This window comes from Spea bombifrons, chromosome 1 (assembly GCF_027358695.1).
Source record: "Spea bombifrons isolate aSpeBom1 chromosome 1, aSpeBom1.2.pri, whole genome shotgun sequence".
Classification (NCBI taxonomy): Eukaryota; Metazoa; Chordata; class Amphibia; order Anura; family Pelobatidae; genus Spea; species Spea bombifrons.
This window is the reverse complement of record NC_071087.1, coordinates 125,182,368-125,205,778: the sequence shown is the minus strand read 5'-3', so window position 1 is coordinate 125,205,778 and position 23,411 is coordinate 125,182,368. Positions and strand designations below refer to the sequence as shown.

The 23,411-nt window shown below is 42.8% G+C and overlaps 1 protein-coding gene across 1 annotated transcript; it reads right to left on the bottom strand.

The window, feature by feature from the left end:
• Nucleotides 1-5,129: 5,129 nt before the first annotated feature.
• Nucleotides 5,130-21,450, bottom strand: VPS37B (VPS37B subunit of ESCRT-I). The gene is made up of 4 exons (XM_053472367.1): nucleotides 21,241-21,450; nucleotides 8,264-8,435; nucleotides 8,060-8,142; nucleotides 5,130-6,978 (listed from the first exon to the last, which is right to left on the bottom strand). The coding sequence occupies exons 1-4, from the start codon at nucleotides 21,343-21,345 to the stop codon at nucleotides 6,475-6,477; spliced, it is 864 nt and encodes a 287-aa protein (XP_053328342.1). The 5' UTR covers nucleotides 21,346-21,450; the 3' UTR covers nucleotides 5,130-6,474.
• Between the last annotated feature and the right edge of the window lie 1,961 nt (nucleotides 21,451-23,411).

Sequence of the window (23,411 nt, the reverse complement as noted above, 5' to 3'; positions counted from 1 at the left end):
CTGGCTACTGTGTCGAGGGAAGGGTTAAAGAAGAAGCATGTAACAAGCTGCCGGGAGACACCAATAGGATATTTGGAAAATAAAGTATGAACGTTCTGTCTGCTGTAGCATTTTCCCCAGATGGGGAAGACCATTGTTGGCAATCAACTTATTTTCGCGTATGAAAAAAAAACATTCATCTGTCCTACTTCTATGAGGGATGTGTTCTGTGTTTTGTACCTTTTTGTAAATGTCCAAATAAGCAATAAAATGTGAATAGTCCTTAACACTGGTTTCATTATTTCTGCTTTGGGTTCTTTTTTAATAAGATGTATTCTGTTGCACAGTCTACGTGAACTCTCCCTACAATAATTCAATAAGTAGATAAGTAGATGTGTTAGTTTCCTTATACAGTTTTGTTTTTAGGGGTCCCAAAACAACCTATAGAAGAATGTATTCTGAGTACTTTAATATACGCAAAATGTGCAGCCATGCTGTAAAATCTCTTCTTCCTCCGTGTTCTGAAATGTATTTTGCCATGTTCGCTGACTAAGTTGTCAATCAGTGGCAGTAAATTAATTCCAATTAAATTAATAGGGAAATGTTCCTCTCACTGACAGCCTAAGCCACCAATCAGTGGTCCCAGTGAAATCACTAAATACACTCCTAACCGGTCTCTCCGCTCATCCAATGATCTCCTTCTATCCTCTCCTCTGATTTCTAGCTCTCATGCATGCTTACAAGACTTGTAAGCCTTTCCTAGACCCTCTCCTGCAATACTTATACTAGTGTGATCCATCCAGAACAATGGCACTTTTACCTCTTGTGTTAAACATCCTAATTCCTTTTCATTCGAGCAGCACCCTCCTTACCTGTTGTTTCTGTCTGTCATCTTCGGTTATAAATTACTGTCCTGTCTACCCTTTTATATAGTGCCATAAGATTCTGCAGCGCTGTACAAGCAATAAATAACCATCATATACATATATACATACATACATACATACATACATACAACGTAATAAAAAATATATATCTAATTTGGCTGTATCCTTGATAGTCTCCTTGTGTGTGATTGTTTTTGTAAAAGAAAATGCTTAACTACAGCCATACATTAAAAATTACTAGACAGATAAGGAATATTATGAAGGAGTCTAGCCAGCAAATTGGAGATGTCCATGAAGGAGAATGGCTGAAAGACAAACCGAGCAGGCAGGGAATGTTGCAATTAAGTATGTCTGTTGTACCAAATATACCAAATGAGTACAGTTTGGGAAAGGTTGTAGACTCTGAAATATGTACCCTTATTGAGTATATGCCAATTGTATTTTAAAGGAGTTTTTGGAGATTTGCAGGATTGGCAATAGCTAACACACTAGTTTTGAATTGTTAGCAATCAGGTAGCAGTTATTATGCTCAGGTTATCGATATTAAACGGCGCCTGCCGCCTCCTGACATTCCTCTAATTTACTTAAGTAATTCCACCCAGAATGTTGCAGACCTTTGCATCATCTGCAAAAAGACGCACCTTACCATTACTAATAAAATGTTATAAAGTACAGATCCTAATACTGATCCCTGAGGTCCCCCATTAGTAACAACCCCATTAACTATAACTTTCTGCTTTTTACGACTCAACCAATGCCTCATCCATTCAACTACTACTACTACTACTGCTACTACTACTACTACTACTACATCCAAACCCAAAGACTAAAATTTGCATCAAGTGTCGCATTCCTTACTAGAATCTAGATAGGATATGGGATTTCTGAGTGAAGGAGGTCTCAGCCAATCAGGAGAGCCTCTCCTGATAGGCTGAGTCCCTCCTTCACACCAAGCTCAGCGTAAGCTGCAGCCAGCACCAGGTGTGAGTGTAAGTGACTGTTTGCGTGATCAATTATCTGAATCTGCTCATGTCTGGTAATAGAGGGTTTAATTATCTGAAAATGCTCATGTCTGCTAATGATTGTATGTATATTATAATATAGTATTACATCTGAAATCAACATGTTTCCCAAGGCTTCCTAATATATATATATATATATATATATATATATATATATATATATATATATATATATATATATATATATATATATATATATATATATATATATAGTATAGGTGGATCAGTGTGTATGTGATAATATATCATAATATAAAATATACACGTCTGTGTGTGTAATCTCATCCACTTCATAGTGTGTTCCTAAATGGCAGAAATAAAATGTGGTCACCCCGGTTGTGCTTCACTAGGGACAGCCCTGCATTTATGTGTTATTTTATTGAATTGCTTTTATCCCCTTTAATTTGTAGAGGTCTGATAAATGTATTGGCACTGTAATGACACGCATACGAGCTGCATGAAGAGATAGTAGTGCAGAACTCTCCAGCGATGCAGATTCACACCTCACCGAGCTGTCTCATAAGGGTTTCACAGCCCCCTCCCAAATCAAACAGTCTAGAGAGACACACTGGTGAAAAAATACAGGAACAAAAGGATTAACTGGGAAAAAATACATGAAATTCAAATTAATTCATTGCTTTTATCACCTTGATATCTAACATACTATGAACAGCCTTACATATTTAAAATGGCACGTTTTTAAAGAAACTGGGTATTTTTCTTTCAGAGAGCTGTTTTTGTTTAACCCTTGATTTTATGAGAGCGTGAAAGAGATAATTTATGTGTGTGTATAGATGTATATATATATATATATAAAATATATATAATTTCAGGTGTGAAAAAAGTCAAGCACCTAGCCATGCAGTCTGTATTTAAAAACATGAGTTGGGATGAGTTGTTCCAAAGTGCCCAGTGAAGTTGAGCGTGGTACTGTGCTAGGATGCCACCTTTGCAGTAAGTCAGTACGTGAAATTTTTATTCCTCCTAGATATTCCACAGTCAACTGTATGTGGTATTATTTGGAAGCGTTTTGGAACAGCAGCAACTGAAGTGGAAGCCACAAAGTCGCAGAGGGGGTCCCCAAGTGCTGAGACAGAGGGTGCGTAAAAGTCCCAGCGCTCTGCTGATAGCTGCTGAGTTCCAAACTTCCACTGGCATTCATATCAGCACGGAAACTGTGCGGTGGGAGCCTCATGGAACGGGTTTTCATGGCCGAGCAGCTGCATGCAAGCCTCACATCACCAAGTACAATGCCAAGAGTCTGATCGAGTGGTGTAAAGCACGCTGCCGGTGGACACGCATTATGTGGAGTGACAAATCACTCTTCTATGGTTGGCAGTCTGAAGGGCGAGTCTGGGTTTGGGGGAAGAACATTACCTGCCTAACTGCATTGTGCCAACTGTAAAGTTTGGTGGAGGTAGGATTATGGTATGGGGCTGTTTTTCAGGGGTTGGGCTACTTTCAGTGGATGGAAATCAATGTTTTCTTCTTATGTGTGGGAACAGCTTGGGGAAGGGCCTTTTATATTCCATCACGACTGTGCCCCAGCACACAAAGCAAGGTCCATAGACATGGTTGGGTGAGTTTGATGTGGAAGAACACCCTTGGGTTCACAAATGCTCTGGATGAAGGGGCAAGAATTTCCACAGAAACTCTCCAAAATCATGTGGAAAGCCTTCACAGAAGAGCGGATGCTGCCAGACACACAGACAACTTAACATGTAGCACGCATGTTTGTCAGGATGTCAGACGCATAGGGTAGTAAATAGCTGCAATTATGTGGACGAAAGATTGTATAAAGATGATCATTTTATGTATGTGTACTTTTAAACTGTATTGTTGGAAGTTGAAACTGTAATTCAAATACGTATTCCAAATGCACATTAGCATTCAGAGTCTTGCAGAATTGTTTGACAGTAATGTATAACCCTGCAAAAAAATGCGATACAATTCTGAAGCGCAAGTACCTTTTCATTAAGTTGCGAGCCGGACTCTCTCCACCTAATGTATCGGTTTGTCTTAGTCTGTCAATTCTCGTCTTGTCATATCCCTTGAATATATGTATTGTATTAAGCGCTGCATACACTGTATATAAATAAAAGATAATTGCTTAATGGCTCACAGGAGTTCTCGGAAACTATAGTAATAGGGAAGGAAATATATTATATTTAAAGCTCAATTGTGAATTAAAAAAAAATCCATGTCTTATGCGTTACTGGCAGCAACTTTTTGAAGATTGGTAGGATACCGGTGAGGGCCACTTTATTACAATTAACCTTAGACTCACCCTCAATCTTCCAGTGCTTCTCTTTACAGCTGATCTAGCTGGTGTGAGCTTGTCTTGTGAAGAAACAGGTTTTCCCTGTCCATAGGATGAACCAGGGAAGGTGGCTCTAGGCCCTCATGTTCTACAAGGAAAAAGCTGAAACATGATCATTTCAAGTGCTTTCCTAGCTGCAGCTCGGGGCTGTGCACATTTTTCCTGAACCCTCATCCGGCCTCCAGATGCAGTTAAAAGGCTTTTTCTTCGTTCTGTCCCCAGGTCCTCATGTAAAATAAGTGCGTAAACCAAGTGACATCAACTCTGACTGCCCACCTGTTTCTCCACTTCACCCCAAAAATTGGGAATGTTTGTAGCAAAAACAAAAGAAATAATCTCATACCAGTTTTCAGTTTATTGAAAATAACCAGGTAAATTAAACAGCTGCAGTTTTAGTTATACAAACACGAGAATTGGGTACAGTTATTTCACACTATATCCAGGTACAGTGTAGTGTGTGCATGGAGCCAGTCTGCTCTCATAAAGGCATGCTGCAGGATTCTCTCTGTGAAACCACAAAATTTTGGTCTTCATGTAGTGCGTGAATGGTGTAATAAGCGAACCCCATAAACAATATTTAGTTTTATAAAAGGGGGGAAATGGGCAATCTAGCCTAAAGAGTAAAAAATAAAGAGACCTTTCACTGGCAATGTCAAGCAGTGCAAGAGTTTTCCCCCCTTACAGCGCTTTGTTTATAGAGGTAACTCACCAATGACATTAAATTATATTTGCCCCCTACATTATTACAAAGCTTAATAATAACATTGATGCGCTGAACCAAGCAGCATAATGCAATCTATGACGTAAATACTATTTTGAAAGTTGTGTTTTTAAATGTGTATTGCATGTCAGAAACAGGCTGTTGTTCAAAGCCTCAGCAGTCAGAAAAATCACACAATTACCCAGCAAAATGGTATAAAATTGGCGTCAAAATATAAAATGAACTTTAATAAGCATTATAAAGAACCATTTTTACAATGCATCCGTGAATGGGCTACACTGCACACCACTGACAACCAGATTTATAAATTTAAAGTGACACAGATCATGTTCCTTCTATTAGCTCAGAAATATGGCTTTAAAATGACCCTTAAAACTCACCTAGCCCAAGAAGCATTGTGGCACTTTTCCCCCCTGGTGTGTTTTAAGCCAGGTTTAAACCTAAAAATATTTTTTTAAAAACCCAAAAATTTTATGAAGCTGACAAAAAATACATGGCTTTTTTTTTTTTTTTTTAAGTTGAATTAAAAATAACCATTAACGTTGTGCATTTCAAAATATGATTGGAAGGATGGAATTTGCAAATCAGGTTCCTTTTCTAAACTCTCCCGAAAAGAAGCATTCCCTTCTCCATACGCACTTGTGTCGCAAAATGTAAAAACCCAATTGTAGATTTGTACGGCAAAAGGAGCCCTTTGCTTTGCACCCGTTGCTGTAGACGATGGCCACCTCTAAAGATATGCAAAGTCATTTGTAGACTCCAAGAGTAAGCAGTTAGGCTAAGGCACATCAAAGCCACGTGCATAAGTTAAAAAATGCATTGCTTTCAGACAGAAAAAAATTGCATCTACTCCATCTGTATTTAATTTCCACATTACACACCTCTAGTATACACTCTAATCCCTGAATGATCTTGTTAGAAGTTCTACGTTACGCCCAAACTTTCTTTTGGATTAAATTTAGGAGACATACTTTCATTATCATGTACAAGATATGCTGTGTAAGAATTGCCGTTCAGCACAGCCCTCAGACCTCACAGTAGAAGTCCAGCTTTGAGAGGACATTTGGAGACCTGAGTAGGTGGAAAGAAAGACACCAGTGCGTTTCTGATCATATATGCACCGACAGATTTTTTTTTTTTTTTTTTTTTACGTCACCAAAGGCTCCCACACGACAGAGTTGCCGTTTCCAGAGCAGCAACTCGGAAGCGTACTTCAGTACGGGTAAAGAGCGACATAGTGGTAGATTCGGCAGACATGTCCATCTCATGGTTACAATCTGCATACTTGCTTAACAAACTACAAAATCTAAATCAGATTTTCTCAAAAATCACACCCAAGAAAGTATTAGTTTACGCGTCAAAGTCTCTCTAAATTTCTTTAAAAAAAAGGGAAGAATGGGGTGGGTAATATGGATCACCAGCCATTTTAAAGTAGCAGTTTCCTGTGACCTGCCGCACGCTACGCTCTGTGCAGACCTCATAGAATATTATAACTGGCGTGTGACCGAGAGCACCAACGTTTCAGTGAGGCACAAGAATACAGTTTCACTGTAAAATGAAGCCAGGATTGGGAGGAAGCCGTGGAGCCGGTCTTTGGGGAAGAGCAGGGGGGTACTGAGGCGAGTACGGAGCTGGGTATCCAGGCTGAGGCATCTGATTGGCAGGCTGATAACCGGCCCTAGAAGGAAAAGGTGGACAAGGTGATGCGGCGTACGGGAGCCCGGGACCAGACTGCTGGGCAGCCAGTGCAAAAGGAGTGGGATACATTCCAGGCTGGTTGGCAGGCGGAGGTGGAACGGCTCGTCTAGGCATGACGGGTGGAGGTGCATTGAAGTTTGATGGGTACGAAACTTGAGGTGTTTGGCTCACTTCTGCAGGCCTCGCTTGTGACTGCATTGAGAAGGTGGGAAGCCTTTGTCCCTTCATCACCATCTCCTGAAGTTTCTCAATTTTTACACGCCGCAAATGTGCCAATTTCCTCTTTGTTAAATACTCATCGATGAAGGAATCCAACTGGATGCTGCCATCTAGAAAATTTTCTGCCATATTCTGTAAAAAGAGAAATGCAAACCATTAAAATCCAATACAGTAGCAGGGAGTAGAAATATGAGACATGCAATGATATATACACATACACACACGTATAATTGTACGCAAGAGTGGGTTTTGAAGTGCTTCTTTCATTTTGGTGAATAATAGCGCGCTGGTATTTCTTGGGCTTCACCAGAGGGGTTTATACCAGCTTAAATTTTAACAAGGCACGAGGCATCACAGGAGGCAAAGTTTCACTACAAATGAATGTTTGTTGGCTAAGAGTATTCTATTGGTTCTCTTTACCACCATTCACCATGATCATCAGCTGTGTGGGTATTAAAACTAGAAGAACTTAAATTCTGTATAATACTGACAGAGTACATTGTAATTAAATGGAAAAAAGTTCAGAATTACAGAATAATCCCTCACATAAGAAAAGAACTGTAAATAGGAAAAAATGTCAGTACTGAGATATTTGAAATATGAGAAATTGAGAATTCTATTGTTTTTGCTTGTCATTTTGGTTTGTTTTTCATATATTTAATATTATACACACACAGATTAGAAGAAAGCAGGCACCCCAGGACTTTCAAGTCAATGGCTAAATTCTTACCACAGACTCCCATCCCCCACCAACACTGAAGAAGTGGGTGCCATTACCTAGAAGTAAATGGGACCAGGGGCCGTGGTCTCCATGGTAATGAGTAAACAATCTTTTATTTTAGGTATATGTATATGTATATATATATATATATATATATATATATATATATATATATATATATATAATGAAAAGAAATGTTTGATACGGATGTGTTTTAGGTTGTTCATTCTATCTGTTATACACTCTTTATGTTATGTTCACTACTATGATGCTGTCAGGTCCTCACGGATGTTTGTCTACTCTCATTGCCATGAAGACCACCTTGTCTGGTCCCCGACCATGAGTAAATCCTGGGAAGCATGTCTAGAATGCCAGCTTCTAGTGTTGATTCCATTAATCAGAAGGAGACTTCTGCATGTGTGGTCTGCACTTATCTCACATATTTTACCATAGAGGCTGAAACAACGTGACTCTACTATTTATATATTTTACCTCTGTTTCTTCCTCTATCTTTGCTCCTTCTGCTTGTAGAAGAGCTAACAGTGTTTCCAACGAGGCATTCACAGACTGTTTATCTGCCAAGAAAACAAAATATAAAAATATCATGAAAGAAAAAAGAAACAGGGAAGCTGTGTACATATGTATTTGTGCATCTGTAAGCGTTAATAGGCAGAGCCGTTCTATATGCACACTTACCCAGCTTTGTCGTCTTTAACTGATGTGATTCTATGAAGGACTGTAACTCCTGGTATTTCTCAGTGAGCGTTGCTTTTAGGCTTTCTAATTTGGGTTGGTAAAGGAGGTTCTTCTCTGCCAGGCTTCGATTCCCAGCGAGAGTCATTTCTTTGTTCAACTGCACATTCTGAGCCTGCAAAATAAATGTACACAAATGTTATTTTTAGTGTGTGTGTGTGTGTGAGTGTGTGAGTGTGAGTGTATCTCAATTGGAAACAGGTTGCACTCCATGTGCTGCTTAACTACAACTACAACACAATGCTTAAATATCTGTTGTCCACCATATCTAATGGAATTTTCAGTTAAGCAAAGCATTACTGGTATGGCAATGCTCTTCAGATCTACCCGATGGTAAAGTAGCCGTGTAGGAATTACTCCTGGCAATCAGACTGGGCAAGATAGTCATGGTAGGCAGCCTTTTCATGCAATAGTTGTCCTTCAGTCTATTTATAGTCCTAAAAATCTGTAAGTGTAGCAAACTTTTTTTTTTTTTTAAACCAGATGAGAGGTTGGTACGAGGCCCTGCGATGCAACAAAAATTGTTAACCAAAATCAATGTTTTTGTGACCCATGAAAAGACCATACACAAACTTTAGACAACTGCAGATGCAAAATACACAGACTTGGTAAACAGTGGAGAAAAAGTGGGGCCCAAAAACGATAGAGCTGTGACAGATTATAAAATTGTAGGTAACATCCTGATACCAAAACTCATAACCCAGTTACACGCCTGGTAGAGGGTGTTCGCCATGTACTATGCTGAGGGAGAACATTTGGAGGAGGAGGAGGAGAGAGTGGTCAAATCTAAGGTTTGGACATAAGAGGATTATCTAGTAAAAAAAAAAAAAAAACCTTTGGCTTTAACTTCTCTATGCAAAAATGATTATGTCGAGTCAATTTGCAAATATATTTGAGTCTCGTCAATGACATCTCTAAGGTAGGTGGCTGGGGTAGGATCCATTGAGACAGAATCACTTCCTTCCACACCGACGACAGGCGGGAAACATGAGTTTGGGAGTATAAACCAAATAAGGCCTGTGAAGGCGCCAATGTGAGTTCATTTCTTAGGGAGGTGGTTACATAAAATATTGTCAGCTACAAGGCTATCCCTCACGTTTGATGTATCTTTGGGTAATGTATATGCCTTCAGTGTCACAATAAAAAACTAAAATGTTATATACAATGGCAATCATTAAACAGCCTTTGCAACCGAAGGTTTCCTTACTTTTATTTAAAATAATTTATTTAAACATTTGCAGAGGAAGTGTAATTTAAGTACTTGAGGGGATAAACCACATTGTACATGCAGGCATCGGACTGTAAGGGAGATTTCGCAAAGCCAGGGTTAATGCAGATGAGATCCTTCTTGATCTATGACATTAAAACATACAGTGTAGCTCGGACTACCGTAGTAGTTTTCTTTACCAAACACATAACTTAATACTCTACGGTGGACTAGATTTATGTAAACACAGCTCATAAAGTGGCTAAAAAGGACTACCATATATGATGTCACACACATACACGCTTTGCTCCTGTGGTTTTTCAGCCCCTGTACAAGGGGTTCATTTGGTTTTTAATAAAATTAAAATGAAGATAATCCAACAGAGAAGGCGTAGTGGTTGTCTCTTTTCCTGGTACAATGTGTTCAGGCACACAAACACAGATTGTATACTGTAACACCCTACACACACACACACACACCTCACAACTTCCTGCTATAAAAGGCGTACCCAAATAGGAAAACGTACACGGATGTCAAAAAGCCATTTGATTTACATGCATGAGACATGCTGTGTATTTGTCTTTACACTAAACCTATCATTAGAATTAGTTGTTAATCAGATTATATAGTTAATATTAATTATATATATCCCTATAAAGGATCGCAAGATATACTGTAAGGATGCAATAAAAAAAAAAAAAAAAAAAAGTAGTAAGTCTGCATTTCAAATGTTTCTTGTCCTGAGAATACATCTATAGTACAGCACACGTGAAACAGCCACGGTCATGACTCCCGAGCAGATCCTGGCGCTCTTCATCCAGACTACTACGGTGAGGAATATACATTTCTATACAATGTGTACCTCACCACTTTAGGCTACTTTCCACAAAGCCACGGAACTCAAATACAGACTAGGGCTGCAACAACTAATCGATAAAATCGATAATATTCGTTGGCAACGAATTTCATTATCGATTAGTTGAATCGATTATTATCGATTATAAAATGAGGGTTTTTTCAGAGCAAACGCTCTGAAAAATCCCCCTCATTATATAATCCGTTTAGTCTGACTCACCGTCTCACAGCAGCAGCTCCTACTTACTCCCCCTCCCTGTAATCACTGTGACAACTGGCCCCGCCCCTTCCTTCTCCAGGCCAGAACCACATGGCTGTGACACTCATCTAACTGTAAGTATATGTGTATATATATATATATATATATATATATATATATATATATATATATATATATATATATATATATATATATATAATGTGTATGTGTGTGTGTGTATATATATATATATATATATATGTATGTAATATATATATATATATTTGGGCTACTGAAAGTTAGGGGAGGTGGGGGTTAATTTAGGGGCAGTTATGGTTAGTGGGGTGTTTAGGGTTAATTTAGGGGCAGTTATGGTTAATAGGGTGTTTAGGGTTAATTTAGGAGCAGCTGTGGTTAATGGGGTGTTTAGGGTTAATTTAGGAGCAGCTGTGGTTAATGGGGTGTTTAGGGTTAATTTAGGAGCAGCTGTGGTTAATGGGGTGTTTGGGGTTAATTTGAGGCAGTTGTGGTTAATGGTGTGTTTAGGGTTAATTTAGGGGATGCTGTGGTTGATGGGGTCTTTAGGGTTAATTTAGGGGATGCTGTGGTTAAGGGGGTGTTAAGGGTTAATTTAGGGGCAGTTATGGTTAATGGGGAGTTTAGGGTTAATTTAGGGGAATCTAAATCCTGGGGGCAGTGAAGTGACATATCTGGGGGTATAAGGCATATACAGTATATAAGGCATATGTGGGGAGGGCAGTGTGGCATGTCTGGGGAGGACGGAGTGGTGTATCAGGGTGTATAAGGCATATCTGGGGGTAGAGTGGCATATCTGGGGGTAGAGGAGTGGCATGTCTGGGAGGCAGGGTGGCATGTCTGGGGAGGATGGAGTGGGGTATCAGGGGATATAAGGCGCATCAGGCACAGTGGCAGATGTGGGAGGCAGCGTGGAGTGGCAGATGTGGGAGGCAGCGTGGAGTGGCAGATGTGGGAGGCAGCGTGGAGTGGCAGATGTGGGAGGCAGCGTGGAGTGCTGTGGTAGGCAGCGTGGCATATGTGGGGGGGGCAGCATGGCATGTCTGGGAGGCAGCGTAGCAAGCCTGGGCTCAAATGTGCATATATTGGGGGGCTGGTTGGGAAATAAAGACAAGAAATGTATTATCAAAGTTATTCTGCTGTTTGTATTTAACATCATTTGTTTATTAAATTATTTTAAATAAATGAAAAATTTACATTCATTTTTTTTATCCGATTAATCGAAAAAATAATCGGCCAACTAATCGATTATTAAAATAATCGTTAGTTGCAGCCCTAATACAGACGCTGCTAAACCGAATGCAAGCACCAAACTGTTCTCACGCGCGCTCAGACAGAACGCAGGAGGAAGCGACAACCCCTGCTACAAAATGTAACACAGCCTCATAAATGAAAAATCCCAAAGACTTCCTACAGCACCTTAAAAGGGACAATCCAGCCAACATATACACTTAAAGCCACATGATAAATAAGGATCCATTTTTCCTCCTTACAAGTAAACATTTGCCCTCTTTTCCTCCCCAGCTCATTGGCTTGCAGGAGTTTCATGTGGTGGAACCATTTTCCGCATTCTAGAGATAGGAGCCAGCTTCTTTTGTTTTTGGAGCCTTGAAGATGTACACCCATAGAGATCAATATAAAAGAAAAAAATGGTACAAACCGACCAAAAGAAAATGTATCACAAAAATGTATCACAATCATGACTGTTTTTATGGCAAATGGTTCACTTGGTTCTAGCTTCAGTTAAGTGTCCATTTGTATCGTATGTTTAAATTCCCCTTGTTTTCTTCATGTTATTGGAAGTGCCTGTTTAACACTCTTAATAATACCGTATTTGCTCGATTATAAGACGACCCCCCAAAATCTAAATATTAATTTAGGAAAAAACAAAAAGCCTGAATATAAGACTACCCCTATAGGAAAAAAAGCTTTATTAGTAAATACCGTATTGGCCCGAATATAGGCCGCACTTTTTTTCCCACTTTAAGTCTTTAAAGTGGGGGTGCGGCCTATATTCGGGGTCTAGCGCCCGACTGCATGTCCCGGGCGCCGGGCAGGCAGCGGGGTTAGGATACAGATCCCCCGCAGAGGTGCAGGGGACCTGTATCCTACTCTCTGATACGCTCAGACAGCCTCCCGTGCCAGCACTTCCCACGGGGGGAGTACCGGCACGGGAGGTTGTCTAAGCGCATCGCACGGACGTTCACCGGCAGCGGCGATGCGCCGTTGCCGGTGAACGTGCGCACGATGCATTCTAACCCCCCCGACTTACCAGGGCAGACTCCCGGGTGTCTTGCAGGGCCGGCGGAAGACATCTACGCAATACGCGTATACAACTTCCGGTGCCGGCACTTCCGCTGAGTGCCGGCAACGGGAGTTGTATACACGATGTGCATAGATGTCCCCCTCCGGCCCCGTAAGACACCCGGGAGTCTGCTCTGGTAAGTCGGGGGGGGGGGGGAACAGAGTGGCAGCATATCGCGGGGAGGACAGAGTGGCAGCGTATCTCGAGGGGGGGGAGGACAGAGTGGCAGCGTATCTCGAGGGGGGGGAGGACAGAGTGGCAGCATATCTCGGGGGGGGAGACAGAGTGGCAGCATGTTTTTTGGTGCTTTTTTAAAGAAAAAATTTTTCTTTAAAAAAAGCACCAAACTTTTAGGGTGCGGCCTATATACGGGGGCGGCCTATATCCGAGCCAATACGGTATTAATTCATGTAAACAATTTTTTCATATTTAATAAAAGCTACGATTGAGAAAAAATATTTTTTTTTATTTCCTTTTATTTGCCAACCTGCGCCCCCCCCAGTTATGCACATCTGCCCCAGGGTTGCCACTCTGCCCCCAGAAATGCCTTATACCCCCTATTTGCCACTCTGCCCCATGATGTGTCTTTTAACCCTCTATATGCCACTCTGCCTCCAGAAATGTCTTATACCCTCCTATATGCCACTCTGCCCCATGATATGCCTTTTAACCCCCTATATGCCAGAGTGGCATATAGGGGGTTAAAAGGCATATCATGGGACAGAGTGGCATATAGGGGGTTAAAAGGCATTTCTGGAGATATATATATATAAATGCTAACAGCAATCACACTCCTATCAAGCCAAGGCAGCCAGTACATGCTGGAACCTGGGGATGATAGGAGTGTGAGTACAGCCTCCCTATGCCATGCTACCACCACCACCCCCCTTACACATCCATGCTATCACACACACACACTCACAAACATTTAAATACTCATTCATTCCATTAATCACACATACTTCACACATTAATCACAAAAACCCTCCCCCACCCCTTACCTGAACTGCAGATCTCTCACTCGAAGACTTCTGCAGGGGCCTGGCTGTGCGAGCAACTTCTCTGGCCCCGCCCCCAGAGGAAGGAGAGGGGAGGCAGAATTATGTGACACTCTGCTAGCTTCCTGTTCTCCTGCTGCTAGCAGAAGAAACGCTGCTCGCGACCAAAAAACCGGTAAGCAGCCTGGCCCCAGTGGACATTTTTTTGAGGTCTGATTAGAAGACGACCTCGCTTATAAGACGAGGGGTATTTTTCAGAGCATTTGCTCTGAAAAAAACCTCGTCTTATAATCGAGCAAATACGGTAATAGTTGACAGGAGAGTTGAGATAGCTCCTCGGCCTCACTATATATAATGAATGGCCGACAGCAATGAGCTTCTGTTGCAGAAAGCGCTTAGCTGGACCTGTATAATGTATAGTTAAATCAGGGAGATTTCTTCTTCTTCACCCATAGATTCATGCATTATACAGGGCCAGCTCAACCCTTAACGCTGGAGAAAATTATCATCAAGGTGAACGAATAGTAAAGCAAAAGAATGAATAGTAAAGCAAAAGAATGATGAGTAAGGCAAAAGAATGAAAACCACAGCTTCCCCACAAACTCTCCCTTCAGAGAGAAGATCCTTTTGATTTCACTGAAAAGAGTCCTTTAGTCCCTGGAACAGGAACAAAGGAGGATGAAAAGGTCAGGATCCAGGCAATTCAGACACAAAAGAGAAATGTAACTTGACATTTACTGAAAATATGCAAGCGGAACAGAATTATTAATCTAATGGAGTAATATGATACTTAACAGAATACTGCAGGTAGGGCTAGCGGCATTGGAAATATTCTTTAAATCAAACATTCTCACATTTATACACATTTCTGAAATCCCAACGGATAAAAGCAGAGCAAGAGCACCACAACAGACATTTGCCCTGTGTGTAAACAGTTATCTTATGTGTCGCTGAAACATGTGGCGCACGATGTTAAAAAATCTCACAGCTTTATCTGTACTGCACAGCGAGAATAAGTAGATCATGCATTTCTTTGGTCTTATCTATGAAACTTATACCGATTATTAAATAGACACAGAAGGGGAGTTACAAACAGTGCCATCACACCATCGAGACCAAGTCTATCATCTACCTCGAGATATACGACCGACATGCATTTATTTCTGTACTGATCTGTAGCATTACACCAAGCACGTCTTCACACAGATATGAGCGTCCGATTCACGATGCGCACATTCCTCGAATCCGAGCACTCTGGCTCTGAAAGAACAAATGTTCTAAGAAAGATAATGTTATCTACAAACCGGAAAAAATGAATAGCTAGATCAGGGGCGTCCAACCTGCGGCCCTCCAGCTGCTGTAGGGCCGCAGGTTGGACGCCCCTGAGCTAGATCGTCCTGTGACAAATACACACAGACACAAACACGGGAAGATAGATCCCAGGGCCAGGGAAGCCATGCTTATAAGATCACTGCTATGTGCTGTCTAACCTTTTCCGTCCACAAAAATGTGTCACTGAGATAAACACAAATCCACGAAATATAATAACCCAGCAATACAAAAAATCCACATCCTTATTTAATAAGCCCTTACGGTTATCAGTGGAATGCTCTAAACAGCATTTCTCATCCAAGTGCGTTTGCCAAAATTACAAGACACCAAACCAAGGAATGCTTTCTGTCCCATAAGTATCATGTTGGTCAGTCAGAAACAAGCCACATGCACACAGCGGTATGAGAGAAGGCCAGGGCTTCCAACATTTGTGTTGAAAAAGCTTGCAGGGTGACGAGAGAACTTACCGTATTGGCTCGGATATAGGCCGCCCCCGTATATAGGCCGCACCCTAAAAGTTTGGTGCTTTTTTAAAGAAAAAGTTTTTTTTCTTTAAAAAAGCACCAAAAAAAACATGCTGCCACTCTGTCCCCCCCCCGAGATATGCTGCCACTGTCCTCCCTCCCCGAGATACGCTGCCGCTGTCCTCCCTCCCCGAGATACGCTGCCGCTGTCCTCCCTCCCCGCGATACGCTGCCCTCCCTCCCCGCGATACGCTGCCGCTGTCCTCCCTCCCCGCGATACGCTGCCGCTGTCCTCCCTCCCCGAGATACGCTGCCGCTGTCCTCCCTCCCCGCGATACGCTGCCGCTGTCCTCCCTCCCCGCGATACGCTGCCGCTGTCCTCCCTCCCCGCGATACGCTGCCGCTGTCCTCCCTCCCCGCGATACGCTGCCGCTGTCCTCCCTCCCCGCGATACGCTGCCGCTGTCCTCCCTCCCCGCGATACGCTGCCGCTGTCCTCCCTCCCCGCGATACGCTGCCGCTGTCCTCCCTCCCCGCGATACGCTGCCGCTGTCCTCCTCTGCCCCCCCTCCTCGACTTACCGGAGCAGACTCCCGGGTGTCTTGCGGGGCCGGCGAGGGACATCTACGCAATACGCGTATGCAACTTCCGGTACCGGAAGTTGCATGCGCGTATTGCGTAAATGTCTCCCGCCGGCCCCGCAAGACACCCGGGAGTCTGCTCCGGTAAGTCGGGGGTGGGCAGAGGTAAAACGCTTAGATAACCTCCCGTGCCGGCACCCCCCCCCCCGTGGGAAGTGCTGGCAGGGGAGGCTGTCTGAGCGTATCGGGGAGAAGGATGCAGGTCCCCTGCAACGCTGCGGGGGATCTGTATCTTAACCCCGCTGCCTGCCCGGCGCTAGAGTCGGGCGCTAGAGCCCGAATATAGGCCGCACCCCCACTTTAAAAACTTAAAGTGGGGGAAAAAAGTGCGGCCTATATTCGAGCCAATACGGTATATCCGGAGTTGCTGAGCCTGAATAAAATGGGGGTTTATTGACTAGAAATTTCGGCATTTCACTATTCAGTATGCGGAGCCCGCACTGGCAAGCTTTTCCAGCAAGAAGAGCTACGTTTATCCAATGTGTAAGGAGACTTTGAAGATATATCTCCGGGATAACTATACATTATACAGGGCCAGCCAAGTTGCTCGCTGGGGTTTGCTCTTCATAACGGATAGAGAAGTCATGGAGCTGAAACGTAACTCACTACCCAACTCCTGCTTACTACTCATATTACATTAGTAGCAACAGCAGAGTGCAGTAACAAACCAAGCGGTGGGATGGTTACCAAGTGTAATTAAGGTAAAAAAAAAAAAACAAAAAAAAAAACTACCATTTCAGGACTCGTCGTTATTGGCCAGATACTTGGTTGGTTATACGGGGAGCTAAAATGGTGAGCTTGATATCTACACAACGTTTGCATAAAACACAACATCCACACAAGTTGGCCATGGGTAGTTAATTGCTCCAGCAAACCTTTCTCCTGAACTGCAAAGTAGAGGACTGCACTGGGAGGCGGGTCCCGCGGGACCCGCCAAAAAACTTGCGGTCGCGGGCGGTCTTGCTGGGGCTGCGGGCGGTCAGGCACTGTACCTGCGGGTCCCGGTAATCCCGCGCAGTACCGCAAGGCTGCCTTCTTGCTGCTCCCTCACAGTGTTTCCCAGCTTGCTCCGCCCAGGAACAAAATGGAGTCACGTGATGTGACGTCACTTCCTGTGACTCCGCCTTGTTCCTGGGCGGAGCAAGAGAAGAAACGCCGTGAGGGAACAACTCGAGGGCAGCCGCGGGGGACTGCACGGGAAATCAGGTAAGGAGGCGGGCATGATTGGCGGGAGCGGGCGGGATTGGCCACAAATGTGGCGGGAGCGGAACACCCACATTGCGGGAGCGGGCGGGACCGGGATTAAAATCCGCGGGAGCGGGCGGGAGTGGGATTAAAAAAGTAGTCCCGCGCAGGGCTCTACTGCAAAGATCATGCACTACTAAAACATTTACACCATGTAGGTGCGGACCCCATTTATAAAGATACAGAAAAGGGGCAGATTCATGGAGTCTTAATTTATAGAGTACGTGCCGTTCCATGTCACACTGCACTGCGTAACATTAAGAGGTCGTTACAGTATATTACAACATGGCACCTTTAGAAACATCGTTCCGTGTACTGCTAAATACCACAACACTTCCTAAAAATAATTCTACGGCTAAATGAGAGGGAAAAAAAGCCGTTGTCGCATAAGCTGTAAACGCTTGGTTTGTTTTTAAGGGGTTACACCTCCAGATGAAAGATAAAAATGACAGAGCTCAACATAGTAGAGCAGACCTTTAAGTAGATATATTCCAAATAGTGAAGTATTTTATAGGCGTTAAACAAGGTTTAGTAGAAAATAAATGTTTGTTATTCTGAGTATTTAGCAGTTTTTAATTTAGGAAACCTAGGAACATATAATCCATACACCAATGGATCCAGAAGGCAGGGTTTATTCTCCAAATAATGAGCTGACGCGGGTACATATTTATGGGTAACCCTGGAGCATTTCTCTTCCAGGTGGCTCTCACAATAAATAACTAGTGCGGGGAAACCAAAAATGTCTTTTCCCGGCAGCATGTAGTATCCAGATCCGCCTATCCAGGGAGGGCAGGAAATTATAAAACTTTCGCATCCCCCCCCCCTTACACTCCATGAATAACAAAGCCAAACTCCGAACTTACACATAAAACTTTATGAGGGTGGGAACAAGACCTGGGTAAGAATTGTGTTCACAGAGGTTCCTTTCCAGCCTGAGTAAGCTTTGGAATCATCAACATAATACCACTGGGGAAAGTAGCCCTGGAGACTTCTAACCAGGGTCTGCAAAGGCGATCTAGCCAAATAAAGGGCAAACATCTGCACAAAACATACAAGTAGAGGGGGAATTAATTCTCAGTCCTTGGATAATACTGGCAAATCTGATCCAGGTAGAAAGCGGACCACTTGAGACACCACAAACTGGTGGTACGGTTCTTACAGGAGGGGGCTAGAAATCCTCCTACTCTCCTGGCTGCGGTCTGGGCTGTGAGGGAATCTAACAGATACTTCTTGCAGAGGTTCAAAGAGTGTCGAGATTAGCTGCCCCCACCATCTGGTAGTTGACTAGTCCTCCTATGGACCCAACCAGGGCTTCTCCTCAAACCAACCCAACCCAGAAGAGTCTCTGGGAATGACATACAAGCCACCTACAGATGAATGAACAATTGAACTCTGTGACTTTATGGCGCAAGTGTTGAATGTATTCCCTGCACTTACAGAGCAGAAGGGGCTCAGCGATATCCCCTACACAAGAACTTCCACACAAACTGCTTTTTAAACATGGTTATACACAACGAGTGAGAGGCAACTCTGGTACAAGCGGTATTCTTTTGTTAAACATATTTATTAGCATATTACAAACGATCTTAAAAAATGCATCGTGCTTTTTCTTTAAAATATTTGTTTGTTTGTTTGTTTTTAATCTAATTGTTTTTAATCTAACAAAAACATCTATGGAGGAAAGGGTCACGCTGGACATGTAGGTCTTCACTGTATGCCAGGACTGTATTTAAATGCTCCAAAAAAAAAAAAAAAAATTATTTTCATTTCTTTATCTATATAGCACCAGCTGATTTCGTAGCGCTGTTACAATCCGTGGTAATATTTAAAGTCACACACAGTAACAAACCGGTACCAAAGGAGAAAAGAACTCTGCTTTACAGTGCTTACAATCATGGATTGTAAGCACTGTAAAGCAGAGTTCTTTTCTCCTTTGGTACCGGTTTGTTACTGTGTGTGACTTTAAATATTACCACGGATTGTAACAGCGCTACGAAATCAGCTGGTGCTATATAGATAAAGAAATGAAAATCATTTTTTTTTTTGGAGCATTTAAATACAGTCCTGGCATACAGTGAAGATGCCCCATTAATATTAAGATCTTTCATGTAACTAAAACAGAACGGGGGCAAGAAAAGCTGCTCATCAGGCAAAATGATTTAAGACAATGCATTCTTTTCCCTGACAGAAGCTATGGTAGCTGAAGGCGTCTCATGATAACATCTAACATCCCTAATAAAAGCACGCTGGTGTAAACGCAGAACGTGACCAAGTCACGGCACAAACTCTGATGAAAGTTTAAAAAGAGGAAGTAGTTATGCAAGACTGAAAAAAAATAAACGGGACAATCCCGTCCAGAGACAAAGGAGTGGATTATTACGATAAATGCTGGATCGTTAAAGAGTTACACATCTGTAAAAACAGTAGGCGGTGAGTAAGCAAAGCGTATGATCTGCCACCAATCGTTACACTCTGGGTTCCTACAGACCGAACAAACCGCTTGCCAGCCCCAATTTATTTTAGGTAATGTAACTATATTATGTCATCACCAGGGGTGGGTTTTCTGCATCAGCAAAGGAAGTTACACAAAGCCAATAAAAGCCTCAGGGAGAGAAGGTATTGTAGTAAGTCAAGGGCTATTTTTAGAGGTCACTTTACTTTCACTATGAGAGGCTGTAAACGGTTAAACTCCCATCGGTCCAGGCAAGGACAGATATTGGAATGGAACGACTACTTGAGGACGCAAGCCAACCGTTTATCACCAAACCCTTTCACGCTAAACGATAACGGGCTCATGAAACTAGGCTTAAGGTAAAAAGGAATGTAAACACATACATTACTGTAGCATATAATATATTCCTTTCATATACGGGATGCATTCCTACCCAGAGACGGCAAATATAAAAGCTGCTGCTGCTGATAAACGATCTAAAGTGCTTAAGGGGATGTAATTATGATGAGCACCAGACTCAAGTAGGGGGCCATCTGTTCTATTATTTTTTGTTCCCAGCACCAACTGTAAGCTTCCAATTCATCTGCTTCAATGATCACAATGCTTTTATTAGGAATAACAGGAATGAGCGTAAGCCTGCGAGCGAGGCCGATTTATCTAATGTATTTTAGTGATCAGTTCTAGTTTTGTCAAACCCCTTTTAACGTACAGACTGTAACAAACGCTGTGTAAACTGCTGGCGCTGTATAAATAAAACACAATGATAATAATTATATAGGAGAAGACATTAGTACTGCTGGAGTGTTTACTTCCTTTATTGAGAAACACCTGACCAAAGGGGAAATGTATTTTATTCGCTGCTATTTCAATGATCCCAACACACAATATGAGAGTTCAATGGATGACAAAGGCTGCTCCGAGGATAAAGGCGAGTCAAACGACTGACCTTCCTGTATTAAGCCTTTCATTATCCGGTAAGGGTACAGATTGTATCGTATATACTTATTTACATAGTACACAGACGATTAGAATAATATCGCCAGTATCTGTGTACACAGGGTGTTTACACAGCTTGTGGGAGAAACGTCTATTTATTCCATATCCATTTATTATTATAATATGAAGAAGGTCACAGCATCAAGGCCAGGTCTTGCCCTTATATAAATACATATCTCACTGGCACCCACCTCATCCATCTCCTGGGCCATCTGTACCAGCTTCTCGTCATCCTCCAGAAGCTCGTTGAGCTGCGCCAGGGACAGGTGACAGAAATTGCGGGTGTCTACCGCCATGATCACCCGATTCAGCTGGGCAGCGCTTGTTCCAGGAAGTTGCCCTTTCCGACGGCCTGTCACCAGCTCAGGGAGGATCGCCTCCTCACCGCAACTATCACTGCCTGGAATGGCGACGTCTCTAGCTCCCCCTCCTCCGGATCCGCCCCCTCCCAACCGGAAGAGGCGGGGCGCGTGGGAAGGTGTACTGGAGTCAGCTGGGCGCGCGCAGCTGGGTGGGGTGAAATGAGGTAGAAGTCGCTTGTGTGTCCTGCTTCGTGCAGTCCGCGGTGTTTAGCCCCGTTATTGCCTTGGTTACGGTATACGGGGCATCTGTGGATACAGAAGTGACTTTAAGTCTTCGGTATTGTTTGAACTAGAATTACTTTTCACTTACAGCGGTGAGCTGGAACGCACGGGGTTAAAGAAATGTCAAGAAGTGTAACCGTGTAACGTTAGCCGCAAATGGCGCAGGCAATGAACAGGTGGAGGCTCTGAGCCAGGCAGTGCGGGTTATTGGCGGTGACTGTTGCTAGGTGTAGTTAGTAAGGGAAAGGTAAATCGCTGAGTGAGTCATTGGAGTATATGTCAGTGTTTCTGAATTAAAAATCATTTCCCCGCTTTAGGCTGAGTTATGTGCTCAGGAACTATAGCTCGTCCTTAACCTCTTGAGTGCTGGGTCTCACGTGCATTTTACCCGTGAGAGGCCTGGTCGATTTTCGTAGTTTTGCAATATTTATATCACGAATCTCGACTCGGAACAACGAACACGAAAAGTGTCCCAGATATCAGAGTGGTTCTGTTACTTATCACCAGAGGAAAAGGAAAACGCAGCAGCGGGCAGGTAAAGCCCCCACTGGCCATGCAGCACTGGGGCAACTACCTGTCTTGTCCCAAGCAAGCTACACAACAGCTTACATTTAGGTGACAACCACATAAACGTCCCACACTTTACCGAGGGAGACCCGCGCAGGGAGTGATTTCTCAGTTTTCCTCATTATACAGCACTGCGGCTTATGTTGGCACTATATAAGTCAATAAATAATGTCAATGGCAAACCACATTGTAAAAGCAACAGAAACGAAATTGTCTCAAACGTGCCCGTGCCCTTAGTAACTTCATCTCATATGTGTGGTTTTACATACATGGAAATCACACAACGTATTGCCATGTTTCCCATAACGCTCACTAGGCAGATGCCTAAAGCAAGTCTTAGGGGTGCTATCGGAGGATAAAGGCTTGGTTGGTTTGCCCTCTCCAGGTGACATGCCACCTGTTTCTATGGCCCGCTTACAAAGCCTGTCATACAAACCAAACTGCACCACATCTCAGCTGTACAGCTCACACAGTAAGGGGATCAAATATTTCATACAGCCGAATTCTTGGCAGCATTACATAAACACGCTACTGCACAAACATTCACGTTTCATCCTTTATGCTGCCAGCTCCAAGAGGAAGATTCATTCCATGTTGTGAAAATACTATGAACTGTTTCTCTTATTTAGATTTTGTACAGGAAAAAACACATTAGTGCAGAAGGGGAAAACCGCTCTATTTTTATCTTGACTTTTTTAGAGTTTATTTATTTTGTTGGTTTTTTTAAACAAGTCAAGAAGGGTACAAAAGAAAAGGGGGGAATCCCGTAGAGCAAAGGAACATAAAGGTATTTCCATGCATCATGGCATGCACAAGAAAAGACAAATGATGGACATAAATGATCAAGCGCTTACTATAGAAACTGACATTGTATACAAAGCATCAGATATAGCCCAAATATAGAGGACACAGGTGCCTATGAGGAGGCAAATGCTGAATTAGGGGATATATTAGGGAAAGAGATTAGGGAAGGGAAGAGGGAAGGGATCGAGAGAGAAAAAAAAATGGAGAAAATGAGGTGAGCCATGAAAAGAAGAGCCTGGCGTCTCCGTCCGCACATCGTGGCAAGGACGCCCTTAAGGAACCTATTCCAACAGTGAACTTGCAATGGGACCAGACACAAACTCCAGCCAGTAAAACCACTTGGACCTGTACCGCTCGGTTGACCCACCAGCAAGCAAATTCAGCTCGTCAAAGATTCGTATCTCTTC

Bases quoted from the DNA above. Each gene is read 5' to 3' on its own strand.
- VPS37B (XM_053472367.1), bottom strand. From the start codon at position 21,345: ATGGCGGTAGACACCCGCAATTTCTGTCACCTGTCCCTGGCGCAGCTC. The intron at 8,436-21,240 runs GTGGGTGCCAGT...TTTATTTTGCAG, and splicing joins TGGCCCAGGAGATGGATGAG to GCTCAGAATGTGCAGTTGAA. The intron at 8,143-8,263 runs GTAAGTGTGCAT...TTTTCTTGGCAG, and splicing joins GTTAAAGACGACAAAGCTGG to ATAAACAGTCTGTGAATGCC.